At 50.0% G+C, this 16,590-nt stretch overlaps 1 protein-coding gene across 1 annotated transcript in view; it reads left to right on the top strand.

The window, feature by feature from the left end:
- The window catches only part of ADAMTSL4 (ADAMTS like 4), a 50,238-nt gene extending 46,278 nt beyond the window's left edge, over positions 1 to 3,960 (top strand). The window contains exons 11-14 of the mRNA XM_015410096.1: positions 177 to 350; positions 1,864 to 2,043; positions 2,169 to 2,313; positions 3,576 to 3,960. Coding sequence (XP_015265582.1) covers positions 177 to 350; positions 1,864 to 2,043; positions 2,169 to 2,313; positions 3,576 to 3,715 — 639 coding nt within the window. The 3' untranslated portion in view covers positions 3,716 to 3,960. The remainder of the gene's footprint in view (positions 1 to 176; positions 351 to 1,863; positions 2,044 to 2,168; positions 2,314 to 3,575) is intronic.
- Positions 3,961 to 16,590: the final 12,630 nt, after the last annotated feature.

The raw sequence follows: 16,590 nt of genomic DNA, 5'->3' as shown, positions 1-16,590 counted from the left end.
TAGGGCCTCCGAAGTTGCCCATTGTAGTTGGGCAGGTTCCTAAGGGAGCAGGTAGTCGTTCGGGCATGTCAGATAGAATTCTGTTTGTGCCCAAAGTGGATGGCTTTCGGGACCGGGAGGCGGGACGGCAGGCGTTGTCTCTTGCGTCACCTCTCTCTTCCCCCGGCCCCTCCCAGTGCTCGGCCGAGTGTGGCCCAGGGATCCAGCGCCGGGCGGTGGTTTGCTTGTCCAGCAACGCCAACGAGCCGACAGAGGAGAACTGCGTGGGCACGAAGCCGATTGACATGCGGTCGTGCAACGGTGGCCCCTGCCAACGAGTCACCCGATGGTACAGCGGACCCTGGAGCCCGGTGAGTAGAAAAGGGTGGGGGGGGCTTTGGAGGGGAGCCCGGGGACGCACCTTGGTACCTGGCAGTGTTTCCTCTAAGCTGAGTGAGCGAGAGCCAGTTCACGGTTTCTTAACCTCCGGCTCACACATTTTTGTCTTCGCTCAGGGAAGGAGGGCTCCAGAGCAAGCTAATGGATGCAGCGGGCAAATCGCTGCCTCACAACTTCAATGCCCGTAGCTCACAAAGTAGAATTTTTGCTCACAGGACTCCACAGCTTAGAGAAGAAGAAGAAGAGAGGAGATTGGATTTATAACCCGCCCTTCACTTGGAGTCTCAGAGCGGCTTACAAACTCCTTTCCCTTCCCCTACCCACAACAGGCACCCTGGGAGGTAGGTGGGGCTGAGAGAGCTCTGACAGAAACTGCTCTTTTTCAAGGACAGCTGTGCCAGAGCTTGTGACTGACCCAAGGTCATCCAGCCAGGTGCAAGTGGAGGAGTGGGGAATCAAACCCAGCTCTCCCAGATTACAGTCCGCACACTTAACCACTGCACCAAACTGGCTCTCATTGCATTGGTACCAGGCCCAAAACCTTCTGTCACTCAGTCACTGAAATAATTTTGTCCAGTGTGAAATATCCTGCCGAGGAAATCCCAGAGGACGTTTTAGCAGCCCTTCTGAAAGACTAGCAAAAGAAGACAATCCCTCAGAGTCAGTTTGGTGTGGTGGTCAGGAGCGCGGACTGTAATCTGGGAGAACCGGGTTTGATCCCCCACGCCTCCACATGCAGCTGCTGGTGTGACCTTGGGTCACTCACAAGTTCTCTCAGAGCTGGTCTTGAAAGAGCAGTCCTCGAAAGAGCTCTCTCAGCCCCACCTGCCTCACAGGGTATCTGTTGTGGGGAAGGGAAGGGAAAGGAGTTTGTAAGCCGCTCTGAGACACCTTTGAGTAGTGAAGGGCAGGGTATAAATCCAATCTCTTCTTCTTCATGTTATTATCACACCCCGTCATTTTTGCCAGTTGCATTTTGCTGAGGTAGGCTGCCGCTGTATGTGGATGTTCCTTTCAACTTAATCCCTCTGAGCTCCTGGGTGACCAAGCAGGGAGAAGCTTTCTCAAGCTGGAAGAGAGATTGGTTTTCCCATTGGCTGGTGACATTTGACCCAAAGCAGACAGGGTTGGGGAGTTTGGCTTTCAGAGCCACCTTTTAAATAAATTCTCAGGTGTGTGGGGTTCCTGCTTTGCGGGGAGGGCGGGGTATAAATTTGATTATAAATAAATAAATAAATAAATTTGGTTCGGGACCATAAGGTGGGTCCATGAAGCGTGCAAGTCTTTCCTCCAGTCTCACAAGTCTCACCCTGGGACCCAGACACTCTTCAAGGGTAGGCCCAAGTAGAGCACGTTGCAGTAGTCTAGTCTCCTTGGCACGGAATTTGGGCGGCCAGGTTGGACAGTTCTGATTGTGTGTGTTTCCTCTAAAGCCGATGTGGGCAACCCCACGACCTTTCCTTCCCCCCTCCATCCTTCCCGCAGTGCTCAGCGGAGTGCGGCAGCGGCACTCAGCGCCGGGACATCGTCTGCGTGAGCAAACAGGGCTCCGACTTCAACGTGACGGACGCCTCCGAGTGCGGCCACCTGGAGAAGCCGCCCTCCCTGCAGTCTTGCAACGGGAACGCCTGCAAGGCCCGCTGGTTCTCCACGGCCTGGGGTGCGGTGAGTGAGCCCGTCCCCAGGGAGGGGGCACGGTTTTCTCCCTAGGGGAGGAGGGGGGAAACCCGGGGCGCCTCTCTCTAGCCGGGCCGTACCCCCCGTCCCCCTGTCTCTTGCCCCCCCCCCAGTGCTCCAAGACCTGCGTGGGCGGCGTGCAGGTGCGGGAGGTCCAGTGCCTGACCCAGAACAAGACCCTCAGCCGACTCTGCCCCCCGGACCTCAAGCCGGCCAAGAAACGGTCCTGTAACAACCAGCCCTGCATCCCGGACCTGGGTGAGAAGGGAGGGAAAGGCCTGGAGGTTTTGGGGGTGGAGCCTGGGGAGGGCGGGGTCTGGGGAGGGGAGGGACTTTGATGGGGTATCATGTCATAGAGCAGGGGTGTCAAACATGCGGCCCGGGGGGCCGGGTGAGGCCCCCGGAGGGCTTCTATCAGGCCCGCAGCGGAACTGGCTGTCTTCCGCTTCTTCTTCCCGTTCTGCTGCTGCTGCTGCGTCATCGTAGGTTTGCAGCTTACAGATAGACACCTGAAAAGCATACTCAAGATTGCAACAGCACAGACATTTTGATGCAGTAATTCAGAGCAAGAGGTGCCAGTTATCAAGACACTATTAAATAAACAAAATATTGCAAGAGTGCTCATGTTTTAAGCATGTTTTTAAGTTTAAAAAACTCCTTTGTGTTTGTGTCCTTTATAAAGTTTATATCTCCGCCACCTGGCATTACCTTTTATGACGCACATGGCCCAGCCCAACAAGGTCTCATTTGCTCTTATTTCGGCAACATGTTCCAAAGATGGATCTGGCTGAGTTTAAAGTGAGGAGGAGGAGGAGGAGACTGGATTTATACCCTGCCCTTCACTACCTGAAGGAGTCTTAGAGCGGCTTACAATCTCCTTTCCCTTCCCCTACCCACAACAGACACCCTGTGAGGTACGTGGGGCTGAGAGAGCTCTTTCGAGAACTGCTCTTGAGAGAACAGCTCTGAAAGAACTTGTGACTGACCCAAGGCCTCACCAGCAGGTGCATGTGGAGGAGTGGGGCATCGAACCCGGTTTTCTCAGATTAGAGTCCATGCTCCTAACCATGGCCCCGATTACTCACAGAAGTTGCCGCAGGATACCTGGGCAGACAGAAATGAGGCAGGTGATGTTTTCTTCATCCCTGCAACTCCAGAAAGCCCTCCCACTGTTGCCCCCCAGGCACCAAGAATACAGAGCATCCCTGCCCCAGACAGAGTCATAGCCACTCACGGACTTTTGCTCCATATGTCCATCCAATCCCCTCTTGAAGCTGCCTGTGCTTGTAGCCGCCACCACTTCCTGCAGCAGGGAATCCCTCGTGTTCATCCTGACACTTTGGGTGAAGGACGACTCCCTTTGCTCTGTTCCGAGCCTGCTGCTCCTTAATTTCATGGGAGTGCCCGCGAGTCCTTGTATTGTGAGAAAGGGAGGAAAGGACTTCTTTCTTTGCCTTCTCTCTCCCAGGCATAACTTTGTAAACTGTCTCTCTCTCTCTCTCTCTCTCTTCCTCTGGCAGATGAGAACTGCAGAGACCAGTACCACAACTGCCCGGTGATCGTTCAAGCCCGCCTCTGCGTCTACTCCTACTACAAGGCGGTTTGCTGCGCTTCTTGCACGCACGCCCTGGAAAGGCGCCACGCTGGACCCAGCCGGTAGCGCCAGCCGACGGTGGGCAAGCAGGACCCAGGCTGGCACCCTTACCGAACGGGGGACAAGTCGGACAAAGAGCCCCTGTGACCCCCTGAACCCCCCCCACCCCCACGGCTTCGGAAACAGCTGGGGACGATGGGGGAAGGGCAAAGTGTTCCCAAAATGGGGCAGACCGGGAGGGATTTGAACTCAAGACTGAGGGGGTCCCCTCCGTGTCCCGTACTGTATACACTTTTTGTGACGGAAGTGACTCGCGCTGCATCCAGCCTTCCTGCATCCAGCTTCCTGTTGCACAATAGAGAGAGCGACAGACTTTTATCATTTTCATTCAATCCTTCTCCCAGAGTCTCTTTTCCCCTGCGGGGGGTGGGAGGGGGGGGTTGTAGCGTGAATCAGGAATTTATCACGGCGTGCAAAAGATCCCAGAGGGTCTGAATGTGAGCTTACCTATGCAATACCTGTTCTTTCAAACTCCAAATGATCCCCGTCTTTGACCCCAGCCCCAAATTGCTTCTCTTCCCCGATGAAGTACGACCAAGACGTTGTTTCTGTTCTCTGGACTCCGCGGTGCTTACCTGCGGCTGCCCGGAAGTGACATTTTCAAACGTGAAGTGCCCGTGCCGGATGAAGTCTGCTTTGCCGGCTTTTCGGCAAGGGAGGAGTGGGGCGTGGATTATACGTCACTTGGATTCCCCTTCTCAAAGGGATGGTAAGGGACAAAGGGTCAGGGAGAGGAAGGGGGTTGCCCCTCCGGATCCCACCCGAGTCCGGATTTCGTACCCGAAACCAGCAATGCAACCGGCGTTCCCTCTAAGCTGAGTGAGTGTGAGCCAGCTCATGGCTTTTGTCTTCGCTCCGGAAGGAGGGCTCCAGAGCAAACGAATTGATGCAGCAGCCAAATCTCTCGCTCCCAACTTTAATGCCTCACAAAGTAGAATTTTTACTCACAGGACTCCACAGCTCAGAGGGAGCGTTGAATGCAACTCTCGAGCAGTACAATGCTACTTGGGCGGGCGGGTAGGAGAGAATGCTACTTGGGCGGCTTCCCCAGCCGTGATGAAAATCTTGGCTGGTCAAGGAGGGCGAAAAGACCCCGGAGTTCTGTTCCCTGTTTCCGAGTCTGACATTCGCTGGCCCTTTTTGGTTGGTTTGGGAGAGCCAGTTCGGTGTAGTGGCGAAGTGCGCGGATTCTGATCTGGGAGAACCAGATTTGATTCCCCACTCCTCCACTTGCAGCTGCTGGGTGACCTTGGGCACGCCATCGTTCTGTCAGAGCTCTCTCAGCCCCACCCACCTCACAGAGTAGGGTGTCTGTTGTGGGGAGGGGAAGGGAAAGGCGTTTGTAAGCCCCTCTGAGACTCCAGAGTGAAGGACGGGGTATAAAACCTATCTCTTCCTCTTCTTCTTCTTTTCCTTTGAGAAATCTATTGGTGCTACTTCTGCAGGAGGTGAAAGGGTAGGGGGCGGGACATGACGACCGAGCGTCCCGTCTTCTGCCACTCGCGTTGTCATAGAACGTTCTACCTTCAGGAAACCTTCTCTGTGCAGACTACTCTACTGCGGAACTTTAGTGCAATGCGGAGGATTCCAGGGAGCTCTTTTGGGTGTGCACCGGGGGCCCCCGCCGTTGCTTTGTGCAAACCCAAGAGAATGACACATAAGAACATAAGAGGCGCCAGTGTTGGATCAGTCCAGTGGCCCATCCAGTCCAACACTCTGTGTCACACAGTGGCCAGAAATACCAGGGGCCATCAGGAGGTCCAGCAGTGGGGCCGGGGCACTAGAAGCCCTCCCACTGTTGCCCAAGCACCAAGATGACAGAGCATCCCTTGCCCCAGAGCCCCTATCTATACCTTGTGGCTAATAGCCACTGATGGACCTCTGCTAGCCACTGATGGACACAGAAGACAACCTGTACTCTCCGTGGTGGCGTGTTGCAGGAGATGGTCTGGAGAGATGGGCAAATGACCCTTCTGGTTTGCCTGGCAAAGGGCCTAACGGGATGTGACGTGATCCTCGTGTAAATGACTGTTCCCTCTCTCCACCTGCGCCCCTGATTGTGCACGCACAAGACAGACTGTTCCAGCCGGAGAGCCAGCGATCCTCCCATTCCCTTGCCGTAGCCCAGACACTCATCTTGGCTGGAATAGCAGTGTGGGTGTGGGGGGGCTTTCCTCTCCCAGACACCATCCCATGATTCCTTGCAATTCAAGCGTGTCCCGTACCTCCATCAAAATCTAAAGCAGGGTTCCCCAACACGGTGCCCACGGGCACTACGGAGTTTGCCCGTACTTCCCTTGGAGCCCACCAAGCTTTTCAGAAAGCGGATGAAGCCACGTTAAGGGAGGGCACGCTACTGGCTTGTTGTATGGCCGCAAGGTGGCGTCCATCTGAATGTATTCGAGTGGTATCCGGCATCAGCCATGGACAAGACTGTATCTGCCAGCTTTGATAAAGGATTGTCCATAGGTTCGCAAGTATACATGAGGATAATGTCTCATCTTGTTCAGTCCCAGGATTCTGCATCTTAAGAACACCACAAAAGCCCTGCTGGATCGGACCAGTGAGGGTACATCTAGTCCAGTGGCCAACCAGTTCCTCTCGAGGGCCAGCAACAGGGCAGAGAGGCTGAGGCCTTCATAAGAACATCAGAAGGGCCCTGCTGGATCAGACCAGGGACGGTCCATCTAGTCCCGCATCCTGCCTCACACAGGGGCCGACGAGTTCCTCTGGAGGGCCAACAACAAGGCAGAGAGGCTGAGGCCTTCATAAGAACATCAGAAGGGCCCTGCTGGATCAGACCAGGGACGGTCCATCTAGTCCCGCATCCTGCCTCACACAGGGGCCGACGAGTTCCTCTGGAGGGCCAACAACAAGGCAGAGAGGCTGAGGCCTTCATAAGAACATCAGAAGGGCCCTGCTGGATCAGACCAGGGACGGTCCATCTAGTCCCGCATCCTGCCTCACACAGGGGCCGACGAGTTCCTCTGGAGGGCCAACAACAAGGCAGAGAGGCTGAGGCCTTCATAAGAACATCAGAAGGGCCCTGCTGGATCAGACCAGGGACGGTCCATCTAGTCCCGCATCCTGCCTCACACAGGGGCCGACGAGTTCCTCTGGAGGGCCAACAACAGGGCACAGAGGCCGAGGCCTTCCCCTGAGAAGAACCTCAGAAGAGCCCTGCAGGATCAGACCAGTGAAGGTCCCTCTAGTCCAGCCTCCTGCCTCACACGGGCCAACCGGAGGTCCAACAAACAAGGCACATGTGGGCAGCAGCCCCTCCTTGACCCCGAGAAGCGTCACTTGGTGGTTACTACAGCCCAAAGGCACCAGAGCGGACTCCCATAGCTTTTTAAGAAGGGCCGGCCTGGCAGGAGTCCAGTAGGCTCAGCCTTTTCCCTATCCCTGCATCTCCATGCTTGGAGAGGCTTCACCTGTTGAATGTATGTTTGGGGGGGGGGGTTGAATTCCATAATCAGGTGCTTGAATTAATGTTGGGGGGGGAGTCTGGCTGGCTTCCCCCCCTTGGCGACGGCTTCCTTGACACCAGGGTGCCGCCTTTGGTACGTCATCGGCTCCTTTTCTTTCCTGGCAAGGCAACTGGGCCTCTGCAGGGTCAGGCAGAAATTCAATGGGTAGAGCTTCTCCCACCCTAGAACAGATGTTACGGCGGGTTAGAACTCTGCCCGGTTGAAATTATGCCTGTAACACAGCTGCTTGAAGACGAATGATCTCTGCCAGGGAGGGAAGGTGGCCACCTGGACGAAAGAGAGAGGGCGGCTTCCCCTACCCATCTGGACGGTGTGGGGGTGCAGGGCAGCCGATGGGGGGACGGGAGAGAGCCAGGCCCGGTCCGGTGGGGTCCCCTGCACCTTTAGGAACGGCACAAGAGCGAAAAGGCTACCAGGATGGGCGTGGGGGCGGGGAGGCCGCAAACTCTCCAGAAACGAGCAAAGTATACTGAAGACATTTTATAGAGTGCTCAGAGTATATGATTCTATATAAATATATATGTATATATATACAAATCTCTATGGTAAAGCTGAATGTATCTAGGTTTGTATGTGCCCCCCCTCCTTTTTGCTCCAAATCTAATTTATTTTTTATTAAAGATAATTGGATGTTTACATGTCGGGTGTTTTTGTAAGGCCTGCTTTCTTCTCACAGGGTGCCTGTTGTGGGGAGAGGAAAGGAAGGAGATTGTAAGCCGCTCAGAGACTCCAAGGGAAGGGCAGCGGGTATAAATCCAATCTCCTCTTCTCCTTAAAGGTGCCACTGGACCCAAACTTTGTTCTGGCAACTTAGACGTGTTTAATAGTAGTACAGCAGAAAACCCATGTCAGTATTATGAACAGAAGTGTGTGTATGTGTGGGGAGTTTGAGAGCCAGTTTGGTGCAGTGGTTAAGTGCGCGGACTCTAATCGGGGAGAACTGGGTTTGATTCCCCACTCCTCCACTCGCAGCTGCTGGGTGACCTTGGGTCAGTCACAAGCTCTGGCACAGCTGTTCCTGAAAGAGCAGTTTGTGTCAGAGTTCTCTCAGCCCCACCCACCTCACAGGGTCTCTTCTGTTGTGGGGAGGGGAAGGGAAAGGAGTTTGTAAGCCGCTCTGGGACTCCGAATAAAGGGCGGGGGATAAATCCAATCTCTTCCTCCTCCTCCTCCTCGTCTTCTTCTTCATATTTCCTCATGATTGATCATAGTAGTAAAAAACAACCCACCCCCCTCCCTGGCGACATGCATGGTAATAGAATATTCATTTGTTTTGGCTGTTACATATGTGGAACAGAAGTTAGAACTCTTTCTCCCCCATCTTAATTAGATGTAATTACATTTTAAACACTAACAAAGCTTCTAGGCATAAGCTTTTGTGTGCATGCAGGAGCTGCGGTGGCTCAAGTGGTTAAGACGCTGAACTGCAGGCTGTGGAAGGTCGGTAGTTCAGCAGTTCGAGACCCGAGTTGCCACATGATGGAGTGAGCTCCCGTCTCTCGTTCCAGCTCCTGCCAACCTAGCAGTTCGAAAGCAAGAAATTGCAAGTGGATAAATAGGTACCGGAGCTGCGGTGGCTCAAGTGGTTAAGATGCTGAACTGCAGGCTGTGGAAGGTCGGTAGTTCAGCAGTTCGAGACCCGGGTGCTGCATGATGGGAGTGAGCTCCCGTCTCCAGTTCCAGCTCCTGCCAACCTAGCAGTTCGAAAGCAAGAAATTGCAAGTAGATAAATAGGTACCACTTTGGTGGGAAGGTGACAGCGTTCCGTGCACCTTGGTGCTTAGTCATGCCGACCACATGACCACGGAAACGTCTTCGGACAGCGCTGGCTCTGCGGCTTGGAAACGGAGATGAGCACCGCAACCGTAGAGTCGGATTCGACAAACCCTGCTCAGGCAGTGGGTGGTGGTTGTATTGGTTTGGCATCTGATATCCATTTGTAAATGCTGCTTTATTAATTTTATTTATGTACGCTATTCATAGTCTACCTGTCTCACAGAGCCTCAAGGGGGATTACACAGAGTGATTCAGTACAATTACAAAAAGTTGGGCATTCAACAAGCAATGCACTAGGATTGTTAAAGTCCGGAACCAACAGAAGGAACTGAAGCATAGCCTAAGTAGTCACAGGACACATTAAGTGGAACAGAAATTACATAAATAGGATGGTACTGTATAAAATCATAGAGTCGGAAGGGGCTATAGAGACCATCTAGTCCAACCCCCTGCCCCAGTGCAGGACCAGCCTAAAGCATCTCTGACAAATATTCGTCCAGCCTCTTCTTGAAAGGTGCCAGTGAAGGGTAGCTCACCACCTTCCTGGGCAGCTGATTTCACCTTTGGACCACTCTGACCGTGAAAAAGATTTTCCTAATCTCCAGCCGATACCTTTCTGCATGTAACTTAAACCCGTTGCTTTGGGTCCTCTCCTCTGCTGGCAACTGGAACAGCTCCTTGCCCTCCTCCAAATGACAGCCTTTCAAATATTTAAAGAGCGCAATCATGTCCCCCCTCAATCTCCTCCAGATGAAACATTCCCAAGGCCCCCTTAGCCTTTCCTCATAGGGTTCAGTCTCCAGACCCCTGATCATCCTTGTCGCTCTCTTCTGCACCCTCTCACTTTTACTCACATCCTAGAATCAGAATGTTAAAGCTGGAAGGGACCTTGCAGGTCATCCAGTCCAACCCCCTGCACTCTGCAGGAGCACAGCCAAAAGAGAGCCCTACAACATACCCGAAAGATGGCCGTCCAGTCTCTGCTTGAAAACGTCCAGCGAAGGAGCCTCCACCACCTCCCGAGGCAGTCTGTTCCACTGCTCAACCACTCTGACAGGACGTTTTTCCTGATATTTAGCCGGTAACGACTCCCTTGTAATTTCCACCCATTAGATCTGGTCTTGCAATTCGGAGCAAGAGAGAACAGACCTGCTCCATCTTCTACATGACAGCCCTTCAGATATTTGAAGACTGCAATCATGTCCCCTCTAAGCCTTCTCTTTCCCAGGCTAAACAGACCCGACTCTTTCAGCCAACCTGGATATAGATGTAGATTTATTATTTATGGGTGTATTGGGAAACCATAGAATTGAGAAACAAAATCAGGATATAGATGTAGATTTATTATTTATGGGTGTATTGGGAAACCATAGAATTGAGAAACAAAATCAGGATATTTTCAAAGTAATGTTATTAGCAGCACATGCAGTGATTGCATATGGTTGGAAGGAGAACTCAAAATGGACTTTAGAAAAATGGAGCGAATATTTATACAAATATATACAATTGGACATATTGGAATGTTTAAAGCAAGATAAGATATGGACTGTAAAAATGAAGGAGATAAAAAAGAAATGGTCGGTATACTTTAAATGGGTTTATAAAGGGGAAGCCAACAGGGGTATATTTGAAAACTTGGAAAGAATGTGCTCGTGGTTGAAAATGTAATGTGAATAACATGATGGTGGCCACCTTAGGGGGGGAGGGATAAAATAGGGGGAAAGAAGTATCAAAAATGTGGAACTAAACTGTAATGTAATAACAATATTAGGATACAATTAAAAATTATTTTAAAAAAAGAATGAACTCTGTTATTTAAAAAGTTCATTTGTAGAAAATAAGCTTACACAGCAGAATGCAGGATGCACAGCAGAAGGCAGGAGGCGGGATGCCGTCCATCACGAGGCAGACATCTATAGGAACGTATTTGTTGATAAGGATAGCAAACCAGGAGATAGCACACAGCTGCTCTTGTCAGGGGAGGACCGGATAAGGCATACCATCCCAATTATACTTGAGGATGGAAATCACCTGGTTTTACTACAATGTATAGCTAATTGGGAGGAAGCATGTACATAAATGGAATTAAAACAAACAACTGCGGGACTGGGGAGAAGAGGCGTGTGAGGAGATTGTAAGTTTGTGGTTGGCCAATCAACTAACAAACAGGGACTTTTTGCGGTTGTGATAGGGCATTAGAAGCTTGCATAGGCTAATTAGGCGATTGTATAAAAGCTGCATGTAACCACAGAACTACGAAGCCCTTGGCCTGAGTTTCTGAGCTCCGGCCCGCGTCTCTAGGCTCAGGCCAGGTTTCCCTGGTGGGCGTCAGATAAAGATCTTTTTTAAAAAAAACCCTCCACTTTGATTTTACTGTCTGATTTCTTCGTGGGGCAAAAGTTATTGCCCTGGGGCCAACGTAATTGTCCCTAACAACCTGATGAGTACCTAAGGGGCCTCAGGGTTTTCCTCCTTGCAGTAGATCAATCAAAGGACTGGATGAGAACCAGCAATGCAGAGAGAGCGAAAGAACATGTCTGGAGGCAACTTATTTTGTTTCAATAACTTTTGAGGTTAAAGATTAGCAATGTGGAATGATAAAAATGGAAGTGTAATAATGTAAGAGACAATATATTTTGCTTTATTAACTATTGAATGTTTAAAGACTAGCAATGGGAAATGTTAAAAATAGAAGTGTAATAATGAAGATTTAGTTACCTATTGAACGTATTGGGGGAAAGGGGATGAAAAAGAAAATTTGAGCAGGAGGTTGTAGCACTGTGGGAAGCCAAGTAGGGGAGGGAAAGGGAGGAGGGTAGGATGTAAACTGGGAGAAAGGTGTAAACATGTGTTGGACTTTGTTGATTATATCCTGAATGAAATGTTTATTAAAAAAAAAAAGAACATGTCTGGAGAGAAATGACCACGTCCAGAACGGTCACCCGCCCTAAAGGCCTAGATCCGAGGGAGCAAACCGGGATAGAGCAGCGCATAGTCAACGCCACTAGCACCTTTATTTGTCATGCAGGTGGGACTCACCGCCTGGATCTAATTCTCGGTGTCCATTTCAAATCACGGCGCCACAGTTTACTGCACAACTAAAGAGCTGCTTGCCAGCAAACCCAAAAAGATAGAGGGGGGTTGCAGTATGGTAAAGGTATAAATAGAATGGAACTACTGCAAACTGTGCATTTGCAAACTTATATTAAATGCAATTACAACATATCAGATCATATATTCATTAACATGTTTTACAGAAAACTGAAACCAATGATGTCAAAGATGGACGAACTCCCCCGGAGTTGCACCTTGTATTTGTAAGGTGGGATTTGATTATTGCTGGGTGAAGTTTCCTGTAATGATTGATTGGTACGTTTCTTGCTAGGAGGTCTGATGTATGAAAAAGGCGCCTCGAAACGAATATCAGCTCCGGGGGAGTTCGTCCATCTTTGACATCATTGGTTTCAGTTTTCTGTAAAACATAAGAACATAAGAGACGCCAATGTTGGATCAGGCCAAAGGCCCATCCAGTCCAACACTCTGTGTCACACAGTGGCCAGAAATACCAGTGCCATCAGGAGGTCCAGCAGTGGGGCCAGGACATTAGAAGCCCTCCCACTGTTGACCCCCCCCAAGCACCAAGAAGACAGAGCATCACTTGCCCCAGAGCCCCTAGCTATACCTTGTGGCTAATAGCCACTGATGGACCTCTGCTCCATATGCTTATCTAATTCCCTTTTGAAGCCGTCCATGCTTGTAGCACCCACCACTTCCTGTGGCAGTGAATTCCATGTGTTAATCACTCTTTGGGTGAAGAAGTACTTCCTTTTATCCGTTCTAACCCGACCGCTCTGCAGTTTCATGGAGTGCCCACGAGTTCTTGTATTGTGAGAAAGGGAGAAAAGTACCTCTTTCTTTACCTGCTCTTTCCCATGCATAATCTTATAAACCTCGATCATGTCACCCCTCAGTCGTCTTTTCTCCAAGCTAAAGAGCCCTAAGCGCTTTAACCTTTCCTCATAGGGAAAGTGTTCCAACCCTTTTATCATTCGAGTTGCCCTTTTCTGCACTTTTTCCAAAGCTATAATATCCTTTTTAAGGTGTGGTGCCCAGAACTGCACACAGTATTCCAAATGAGGTCTCACCATTGATTTATATAGGGGCATTATTATATTGGCTGATCTGTTTTCAATACCCTTCCTAATAATCCCCAGCATAGCATTGGCCTTCTTTATTGCAGTCACACACTGTCTCGACATTTTCAGTGAGTTATCCACTACAACTCCAAGATCTCTCTCTTGCTCAGTCTCTGCCAGTTCAGACCCCATCAATGTGTATTTATATTTAGGATTTTTGGCTCCAATGTGCATCACCTTGCACTTGGCCACATTGAACCCCATTTGCCATGTTGACGCCCACTCGCCCATCCTTGACAGATCCCCTTGGAGTGCCTCACAATCCTCACTGGTTTTCACCACCCTGAACAACTTTGTATCATCCGCAAATTTAGCCACTTCACTGCTTACTCCCATCTCCAAATCATTAATGAACAAGTTAAAAAGCAGTGGACCAAGTACTGATCCCTGCGGTACCCCACTGCTTACCACCCTCCACTGAGAAAATTGCCCACCTACACTCACTCTCTGTTTTCTATGAACTAGCCAGTTTTTGATCCATAAAAGGACTTGTCCTTCTATCCCATGATTTTTGAGCTTACTTAGGAGCCTTTGATGAGGAACTTTATCAAAAGCTTTCTGGAAGTCAAGGTAAATAATATCTATTGGATCCCCCTTGTCCACATGTTTGTTCACCCCCTCAAAGAACACTAACAGGTTAGTGAGACAAGATCTTCCCTTACAGAAACCGTGCTGAGTCTGCCTCAATAGGTTTTGTTCATCTATGTGCCTACTAATTCTTTCCTTAATAATGGTTTCCACCAATTTACCCGGTATCGACGTCAGACTGACTGGCCTGTAATTTCCCGGATCTCCTCTGGAACCCTTTTTAAAGATGGGAGTGACATTAGCTACCTTCCAATCCTCAGGAATGGAGGCAGATTTTAAGGAAAGATTACATATCTTTGTCAGGAGATCTACAAGTTCACATTTGAGTTCTTTCAGAACTCTCGGATGTATGCCATCTGGGCCTGGTGATTTTTCAGTTTTTAAGTTGTCTATCAGTTTTAGGACCTCCTCTCTCGTCACCTCAATCTGACTCAGGTCTTTCAACACCCCTCCTGAAATCAGTGGTTCTGGAGTGGGCAAGCACTTCTCATCTTCCACAGTGAAGACGGAGGCAAAAAATGCATTTAGCTTCTCAGCCATTTCCCTATCATCCTTCAATACTCCTTTTACCCCTTGGTCGTCCAAGGGCCCCACTGCCTCCCTGGCTGGTTTCCTGTTTCTAATGTATTTGAAGAAAGTTTTATTGTTGGTTTTTACGTTTTTTGCTATATGCTCCTCATATTCCCTTTTTGCCTGCCTGACCTCAGACTTGCATTTTATTTGCCATAGCCTGTGTTCCGTTTTATCAGCCTCACTGTGACTAGCTTTCCACTGCTTAAAGGAATTCTTTTTACTTTTTACAGCCTCCATTACTCTGTTTGTTAACCATGCAGGCTTTTTCCTATACCTGTTTGTGCCTTTCCTAACCTGCGGAATATATATTTTTTGAGCTTCTAGGATCGTAGTTTTAAATAGATCCCAAGCTTCCCCAATTGTTTTGACCCTTTCTACTTTTCCTTTCAGTTTCCTCCCCACGTGTCCCCTCATATCAGAGAAATTACCCCTTTTAAAGTTAAAAATGGTTGTGTGAGTCTTTTTGGCCAATTCTCTATTTGTACAAATGATGAACTCAACAACATTATGATCACTGTTTCCAAGCGGTGCAATCACTTTTACATCTCTCACCAGGTCTTGAGTGTTACTTAGGACCAAATCAAGGATCGCCTCTCCCCTGGTAGGTTCCGTGACCATCTGCTCCATAGCACAGTCATTTAGAGTGTCTAGAAACTCAATCTCTTTTTCCCGGCTAGAACACATATTGACCCAATCAATGTGTGGGTAGTTAAAATCACCTATTATTACACAGTGTTTTTGTCTAGTTGCTATCTTTAAGGCATTCATCATTTTATAATCCTCCTCTATCTTTTGATCTGGTGGGCGATAACAAACTCCCAGTGTTAAGTTTCCTTTTGGCCCCCCTATTTCAACCCATAGAACTTCCAGAAGCGAATCCAATTCACTTAGCCTCTCAATCTTTCTAGACTTTATACCCTCTCTGACATACAGAGCTACCCCACCTCCAACCCTTCCCCCCCTATCCTTCCGATATAATATATAACCGGGAATCACTGTGTCCCACTGATTTTCCTCATCCCACCAAGTTTCAGAAATACCCACAATGTCTATTTTTCCCTCCGACACCAAGCACTCCAACTCCCCGATTTTACCTCGGACACTTCTAGCATTTGTATAGAAACAGCTGTAATTTCCCTTACAAGTTAAGCCTGCATCCTTCCTCTTGCTATCTCGAGTCGTTGTCCGGCAGTCCATGTCACCAGCCATGGCCTCTGTGGACAATTTCAATCCACCTCCCTGTAGAAAAGCAACCGGTACCCCCTCACCTCTCTCAGATGAGCCAACCCGAACCAGAGACTTTTCATCTCCTGTCGGCTTTCCCCCAATATTCAGTTTAAAAGCTGCTCTGCCACCTTTTTGATTTTAAGTGCCAGCAGCCTGGTTCCTTCTCGGGACAAGTGGAGACCGTCTCGCCTGTACAGCTCCCTCTTGTTCCAAAAAGTATCCCAGTGCCTAACAAACCTGAACCCTTCCCCCCTACACCATCGTCTCATCCACGCATTGAGACTCCTGATCTCTGCCTGTCTCTCCGGCCCTGCGCGTGGAACAGGTAACACTTCTGAGAAGGCTACCTTGGAGGTCCTGGACCTAAGTTTCCTGCCCAGCAGCCTAAATTTCTCCTCCAGGACCTCACGACTGCATTTCCCCACATCGTTGGTGCCGACATGCACCACGACCACTGGCTCCTCCCCAGCACTATCTACCAGCCTATCTAAAACACGCGTAATGTCCGCTACCTTCGCACCAGGCAGGCAAGTCACCATACGGTCAGTACGCGGGTTCGCCACCCAGCTGTCTACCTGCCTAAGGATCGAATCACCCACTACCAAGAGCCCCCCTCCCACCCTGCTCAGGGATGGTTCCTTGGTGCAAAAGGAGAGCCGCTCACCAGCTGGGGAAGAGGTCCCTTCTGAGGGCACATTCCCCTTATCCTCAGCATGGTGCCCTGTTTCCCCTAGACCCTCATGCTCCCTGACAGCAGCGGGGCTGCCAGATCCAGAGTGGGACGAAGCTAACAAGTCCCCGAGAGTCTTTTCTGTGTGCCTAGCTGACTGTCTCTGCTTCTCCAGGTCAGCCACCTTGGCCTCAAGGGAGCACACACGTTCCCTGAGAACCAGGAGCTCCTTGCACCGAGGATATATGATCTGATATGTTGTAATTGCATTTAATATAAGTTTGCAAATGCACAGTTTGCAGTAGTTCCATTCTGTTTATGCCAGCAAGCCCAACCTGAGGGCCTTGGCATTCCTTTTCA

Source organism: Gekko japonicus, unplaced genomic scaffold, assembly GCF_001447785.1.
Source record: "Gekko japonicus isolate JY-2015 unplaced genomic scaffold, Gekko_japonicus_V1.1 scaffold424, whole genome shotgun sequence".
Lineage (NCBI taxonomy): Eukaryota > Metazoa > Chordata > Lepidosauria > Squamata > Gekkonidae > Gekko > Gekko japonicus.
The sequence above is the reverse complement of the archived record's forward strand: the minus strand, read 5'-3'. Positions and strand labels throughout refer to the sequence as shown.